The sequence below is a fragment of the Portunus trituberculatus genome, chromosome 23 (genome assembly GCF_017591435.1).
Source record: "Portunus trituberculatus isolate SZX2019 chromosome 23, ASM1759143v1, whole genome shotgun sequence".
Taxonomy (NCBI): Eukaryota; Metazoa; Arthropoda; class Malacostraca; order Decapoda; family Portunidae; genus Portunus; species Portunus trituberculatus.
This window is the reverse complement of record NC_059277.1, coordinates 5,440,001-5,447,500: the sequence shown is the minus strand read 5'-3', so window position 1 is coordinate 5,447,500 and position 7,500 is coordinate 5,440,001. Positions and strand designations below refer to the sequence as shown.

The following is a 7,500-nucleotide window of genomic DNA, read 5'->3' as shown; positions in this document are numbered from 1 at the left end:
CCCTCTTTTTCAGCCCACGCCGGCCTCCCTCCCCGCCCCTCGCCGTCCACTAATCATTAATTTCAAGCCATTCACGTCCCCTCAAGCAGGCAATTAGGCAAGCAAGGGCAGAGATGCGCATGAGTCAACGAAAAGTAAAGGTGTGTATGGATTTGATGGAGTCAGTCAGGTGAACAGCGTGTAAATGATATTGATAATGTTATTCTTTTTCTTTTTTCCTTCTTTTTCTCTTGTTTTATCTTTTTTTTTTGTTTTCTCTTACTCCATCCCTTCATTTCTTCGTCTCCCTCCTTCTGCTTCATTTTCTATTCTTATCCTTCTACTCCTTTTTCTCCTCTTCATCTTCATCGCTCTTCGTTTTTATATTATCTTATTCATCTGTTTGGTTCTCCCCTTCATTTTTTATTCGTTTTCTAGATTCTTGTAATCTTCATCCTTCTCGTCAACTTTCTCTTCATTTCTGTATTTTCCTCTTCAAATTTTCAATCTCACTTGTCTCCGTCGTACTTATCTTTCTTTTATTCCTCCAAGTCTTCTTCCTCCTCCTCCTCCTCCTCCTCCTCCTCCTCCTCCTCCTCCTCCTCCTCCTCCTTTTCCTCTTTTATCGGTTTATGTCTTTCCGAGTCGTGTTCGCTCTAGGTAAGGCAGTGAAGCGTGAGAGAGGAAGGTCGAGGGTAGAAGCGCCCCCCTCCCACACACATAATCCAGCTAGCTCTCCCTACCCACCTCCCCTCTCGTATACTCTTCCCTGCCCTACCACCCTCTTCAACCCTGTCCCTCCCTATACACCTTCCCACTCCCTATCCTCCCCAGCCTTCTGCTCTTCATTGCTAATTAAAATTCATAGATCACCGGCACTTTTCAATGTACCGCGGCGAAAAGTAGGAGAGATCACCAACCCACTCCCATCTCAGACCCCTGGTGAGGTATTGGAGCTGAGGCGGGATTGTGGTGCCTTTCCAGAGTCAATGCTCCGCCAGGCTTCGCTCCATTCACTCCATATTATCTCCCTGGTGATGCACCCACCATCATCACCTCCACAACCACCACCATCACCTCCTCCTCCACCACCAACAAGTTCTTCTCTTCTTCGTGTTTGGTAGTATCCAATTTTCTATTTCTTTTCTAAATTTTCTGGATTTTTTTTCTTTTTCGCCCTTCATTATCTGCTCTTGTTTATTTTTCTTCTTCCTCCTCCTCCAACTCCTCCTCCTCCTCCTCTTTCTCCTCCTCTTCTTTCTCCTCCTCCTCCTCCTTCTCCTCCTCCTCCTCCTCCTCCTCCTCCTCCTCCTCCTCCTCCTCCTCCTCCTCCTCCTCCTCCTCCTCCTCCTTCCGTCAGTCCCCGAGGTGTGAAAGTCTCCGCACAGACAGCGCGGGGTCACGGGTGGCGATGGTGTCTGGCGAGTGAAAGCAGCAGGTCAACAGGGAATATTTTCAACATTCTGGGAAGCGTAATTCACACGCCCCTTTCTTGGAAAACGAAAATGAAACGCGTATTGACTTTCCGTACTCGATCAGGATGAGGCGAACTTAATGCCTGCATGCTGGCTGGGGCTGGGGCCGGATGGGGTGTGTCTTCCCCTCCGTCGTGCCGGGCAGGTGGCTCACCCCAGGCTGAGTCTGACAACTACGAGACACCGACGTCCAATTGTTTAACCGCAGGCCGAGTGGGAGCCTCACACAATGGTCACCATGGCAGTGGCCGGCTGGAGTGCCCAGTGTCCCGCCTGACACTGGGCGAGACACGCGCCGGGCGGCGGAGTGAATGGCCGCTAAGTGGTGAGGAGACCTGGCTGCCGGGTGACCACGCCGCCTTTTATGCTCACCCCTGATCAGGCAAGCAAGGCACTCACCAGAAATGGCAAGGACACCCACCAACATGCCTCACAGATAGGGCTGAGTAGTAGTCACACAATAGAAACAACAACTAACGCTAACGCTGCACAAAAAGACAAAGGTATTCACCAGCAGGTGTCACACACAGGCCAGCAGGCACTACAGCAAGGACGATGTGATTGTCAATAGACGCTACGCTACATGAAGGGCAAGGTACTCACCAGCAAGGAGCGGAGTCGTTGTCCGTGGACACCGAGGACCAGGAGCTCTTCCTGGAGCAAGGTGACGGCGCAGGCAGCCAGTCCATCTCCCCGGGCGGCACAGCGGCCCCGATACTCTGGGTGCGCATGTTCTTGCTGATAAGCGCACTCCAGGGGTCACTGCTGCTGGAGGTGAGCCGCGGGGACCTTGGACCCGACGGGGAGGTCTGGGCAGAGCGGGGCGCCGCCGTGCACGGGGCACATCCGGTCAACTGAGGCGTCTGTGGGGAGCTGCATCGCCGCCCATACCGCAGCGCCACGGAGGCAAAGGACGTGGGCGCCTGCTGGAAAGCGGTCGTGCCACGGAGTAGTGTGTGGCCACCCGAGGAGTGAACGACGGCGGTATGGGTGGCGCGGGTGCAGGCTGGCAAGGGGGCACAAGGCACGGAGGGGGAGCGGGCGGCAGTCATGGGTCCGCCCATGGGCAGGCTGGCGCCGCGCCCCACAGTCACGTTGCGGGGAATCATCTTCAGCTTGATGGGCCTGCGCGGGTCTGTTGGGAGAGAAAGAATAAGTGAACATGGAACATCGTGACGCACCTCACATGTCACATCACCGCCACCACCCCACGGAATGCCACCCTGCCCTCCCCTGCCCTGCCCTGCCCTGCCCCACACTCACCTGATGGAGACTTTCGCTTCTCTTGTTCCCCAGGCGAGTGCCGCTCCTTGCCCCACTCGGCGCTGGACCTCCGCTGCGTCTCGGCTCCCTTGGCCTCCAGCGCCAGGTTTCTGCTGGGCTCGGCAGACCTGCCAGCCTCCGTGTCCAGGTCTGCTCCCGCATCCCATTCGCCCTTGAGGTGGCGATAACTCGTCGAGACCTGCAGAGCCAACAGACGTGGCAGTGAGGATGGCGTCAGGTATCGCTCAGTCAGTCCAATATTCACTCACACAGCCTGATAGTGCGGCAGCCCGTCAGTCACGTGGTCAGTTAAGCAACCACACAGCCAAACACGCCGGTAAAAGGTCAACCAGCCAGTCTGCCAAACATCCACAGTATCAGCCAACCTGTTAGAAAGTCAGTCACCAAATCATCCCGCCAGTCAACCAGTCAGGCAGTCAGGCGGTCAGTCTGCCGACTAGCCAGACAGACTCACCTACATAAACAAACCCCTCCACTGGAAAAAAAAAAGTAAAAAAAAAAAAAAAATAAAAAGACTAGAAAATCAGAAGAGTGCAATCTTAACACACACACACACACACACACACACACACACACACACACACACACACACACACACACACACACACAAACACACAAACACACACACACACACACACACGAGAGAGAGAGAGAGAGAGAGAGAGAGAGAGAGAGAGAGAGAGAGAGAGAGAGAGAGAGAGAGAGAGAGAGAGAGGGCGGGGGGAGAAATGGTCGCAAAACTAATCTTTAATTTAATTCTACGAAGGAAGACTGCCTGTAAAACCTCTTCACCCCTCCTCTCCTCCTCCTCCTCCTCCTCCCCCTCATCTTCCTCCTGTGCTTCCCTCCCCTCATGAATCCTCTCCTCACGCATTTTCCTCATTATCGAACATCTTGCTGCCAAATATTGACTTTTAATACACCTTTTTCACCTTCCAGACTCTCTCTCTCTCTCTCTCTCTCTCTCTCTCTCTCTCTCTCTCTCTCTCTCTCTCTCTCTGACTTGAGAGGAAAGACACGCGGAGTAATCGATACGCGAGGTAGATAGGACGGACAGGTGAGAGGTGAGAGAGAGAGAGAGAGAGAGAGAGAGAGAGAGAGAGAGAGAGAGAGAGAGAGAGAGAGAGAGAGAGAGAGAGAGAGAGAGAGAGAGAGAGAGAGAGAGAGAGAGAGAGAGAGAGAGAGTAGCAAAGGTCAGAGGAACATTTGGAACACAACACATTTGACCCACGTGCCAAAAAATATGTAGCACGCACATGCATCCACAGGCACACACACACACACGCACACACACACACACACACACACACACACACACACACACACACACACACACACACACACACACGCACACACACACACACAATAGGATTACCACTGGAGTCAGCAATTCAGTCATGGCAAACATATGAGGAGAGGTGAGCCTAGAAATATAATTATCTTCTTTTTCCTCTCCTCCTCCTCCTCCTCTTCCTCACCAGAAACAATGGTTTCAAGGTAATAGGAAAGCGATTTAAAACAAACGAAGCCAAACATTTTTTCTTTAATCGCGTTATCAATATTTGGAACGGTTTGCCATCGAACGTAGTTGATTCAGGTACTATTGAGACATTCAAAATTCGTCTTGACAAATATTTCGAAACTAATCCCCGGTTGTCACTGTTTATCTCCGAGTAATTTGCGCCGTCCATAAAGAAATATGCCTCAGATCGTGAATTGCGTGGTGTTTCGCGAATACACTTACCCTCCTTACACGACACAGACAGCCCCGAGTTAACGGTCACTACTACTACTCTCGACCTGTGACGGGCTGTGGAAAGTCAGGAGCCCTGACAGTAGTGATCATCATCGGGAATTAAAGTACCAGGGTCACTGCTGCAGGGGTAACCATGTAGTGTGCGGCGCCCCTTAGTGGGAAGTACACTTTTACAGTGGACTGAACGGAGCTGGGGCCTGATTGACTGCTGCCTCCTTGAAAGCGCCAGGCAAGGCTGCCGCACCACCTCTTGACCTCTACACTGTGTCCACATTTACATTACACTATACTATACTTACACTCACAGATAACCCTGAGTTAACGGTCACTACTCCCACTTTCGACCTGTGACGGGTTGTGTTTGTCTAGGGCCCTGTTAATTTTTTATCACCATCGGGACAACCAGGGATCAATGTTGCAGGGGGAAATCAGTGTACGGCGTCCCTCAAAGGGAAAGTACGCTTACTCAGTGGAGTGAACGGAGCTGGGGCCTGATTGACTGCTGCCTTCCTTGAAAGCGCCAGGCAAGGCTGCCGCACCACCCCTCCGACATCCACACTGTGACTCCACCCACACGCACATTCACCACACTACATAACCGTCAAGCACCTACATAGTCCCCCACAAACAAGAGTAGACGTAGATTACAACTTCTTTTCTCTATCCTCTAAAATTCCATTTGGTACCACATGGTGCCTTTCCTTTTCCGGCCGGCTTCGGCTGGTGGGATGGATGGGTGGGGAGGAGCCTTCTGTTTTGCTGTCCTGTCTCTCACACTGTGTAGTTAGTATAGAATAGTTAACCAAGCAGCCTAGTAAGGACCCCAGGGTCTGTTGTTGCTTGGTCTTTCCTTTGTATTCCTTTGTATTGTATTCCTCCTCCTCCTCCTCCTCCTCCTCCTCCTCCTCCTCCTCCTCCTCCTCCTCCTCTTCCTCCTCCTCCTCCTCCTCCTCATCCTCCTCTTCCTCTTCTTCCTTCTCCTTATCTTCCACCTGGTTTTCTTGTTCCTCCCTTTTCTGTATCTTCCTGGTCGCCCTTGACGTGAAAGGAGTTAATCCTCTCTCGAACCTTCTTTACTGGATAACTTATAAGGCGGAGAGGATTAGATCGCTTCCAACACCCTTTTTCTTCACTTTCCTATCTTCATTTCAATTATTTCCCTCTCTTCCTCTCTCTCTCTCTTTCTCTCACTTATTCCTTACTTTTCCTCGTTTTTTTTTCTTAATGTCTTTATTTTTCCTCTCTCTGTTTCACTTATCTGTAAACTTTATTTTCTTGTCTACCTTGGTTTACATTTTAAGGTCCTCTTGTTTGCTTATTATATTCCCCTTCATCCCTTCATTCTCTCCTATTCAAGGTAACTACGCGTCATTCATTCAATAAATTTTTGTACAAGATTCGTGGGGCGTTTTCTTTATATTCCCTGCAATCAACACGTGTATTGTCACTAAGTTCATTGGTATCTCTAAACACACTGACTCTCACCTTTCATTAGCTAATTTTCCTTCACTTGTCCTCTAAACTCACACTGACTCACCTTTCACTAGCTACTCTTCATTCACTTGTCCTCTAAACTCACACTCCAGTTTGTTTCTTCACTTCTCAATACCATTTTCATTTACTTCCCTCTCTAAACTCACACTCACTTGATTTTGTCTCTCACTTTTCAACACATACTCTTTCATTTCTCTCAACTCATCGCCTCCACTTCGCCTCTTCCTCTCGGACCAACACTTCTTCCTTCCTTTTATCTTTCATCTATGCTCTCACTATCTTTACCTATTCCATAAGGATATGACGTAAGTTAGGCTGCAAGGAGACATCAGACTTACACGTGACTGAGTATCAACCCTTTCAATACTGGGACACATTTTACCTTAAGACTTGTGTACCATTAGGCCATTTTGTTGACATTAAGAAGGGTCTATTGAGGTCAGAAGATTAATGGCTAAAGTCTTCTCTATTCTAATCCCCTACATGAGTTTCTGAAGCTGTATGAAATTACCAAATTAAAAGTGTAATGATTATGGAAACGCTAGTGAAGGGGTTCAACTTATTGACCTGTTTCCACTAATCATCATCATCCACACCATTACTGCACTCCATTTCCCGCACCTCTCTTGTCACTGATTCTCTTAACTTCTCTCCAGTTCTTTATTTCTCAACCGAAGGCTCTTTCTCTCTTCATTTCACCTTTCCTCTTCACCTTTCCTCTTCTCCCTTTAATCTCTTCACTAATCATCTATTATTCAATTCCCGACAGTTTTCCAATCATCTCTATTCAGAACTCATCTTTCCCTTCTCCCTTCTCATCTCTATCTTCTTTTCAGGTGTCTTCCTTGCTCTCATTTTCTTCACCTGTTCATTACTCTTCAATTTCTGACACTTTTCCTATCATTTCTCAAAATTAATCTCTTCACCTCTTCACTCCTTTACAACACAACAATTTTTTCCCTTCCTTTCACGTATGTTCTTCAATTTTCCACTCGTCTATCCCTGGCGCCTCTCTCTGTGACCCTGGTGTATACGCTCTCCCTCATATCTCCTTTCAGAGCTCCTCTCCCCACGTCTCCTCTCCTCCAGTATTTCCTTTCCAGCTTCACTGACCTCGTAAACTAATTAACAGCTCCAACGCGCGAATATTTTTTTTTTTTTTTTCTTTCACCAAATCAGAAATATACTCTCAACACGACGCTCCTTCCCGCCCTGGCCAACTCACTTTCCTCTCCTCCTCCTCCTCCTCCTCCTCCTCCTCCTCCTCCTATTTTTTCTTCTCCCTGTAGAGTAAGTCCAGGAGAGAGAGAGAGAGAGAGAGAGAGAGAGAGAGAGAGAGAGAGAGAGAGAGAGAGAGAGAGAGAGAGAGAGAGAGAGAGAGAGAGAGAGAGAGAGAGAGAGAGAGAGAGAGAGAGAGAGAGAGAGAGAGAGAGAGAGACTGCCTTGGTTGTAAAACTTATATGAACAGCCTTGGACGAACGAACAAACGAGCACACACACACACACACACAC

General features: G+C 49.1%; 1 protein-coding gene across 1 annotated transcript in view; it reads right to left on the bottom strand.

The window, feature by feature from the left end:
• The window catches only part of LOC123507694, a 360,684-nt gene that overhangs the window by 324,571 nt on the left and 28,613 nt on the right, over positions 1-7,500 (bottom strand). Inside the window, exons 2-3 of the mRNA XM_045260831.1 lie at positions 2,718-2,916; positions 2,058-2,589 (exon numbers count right to left, since the gene is read on the bottom strand). Coding sequence (XP_045116766.1) covers positions 2,058-2,589; positions 2,718-2,916 — 731 coding nt within the window. The remainder of the gene's footprint in view (positions 1-2,057; positions 2,590-2,717; positions 2,917-7,500) is intronic.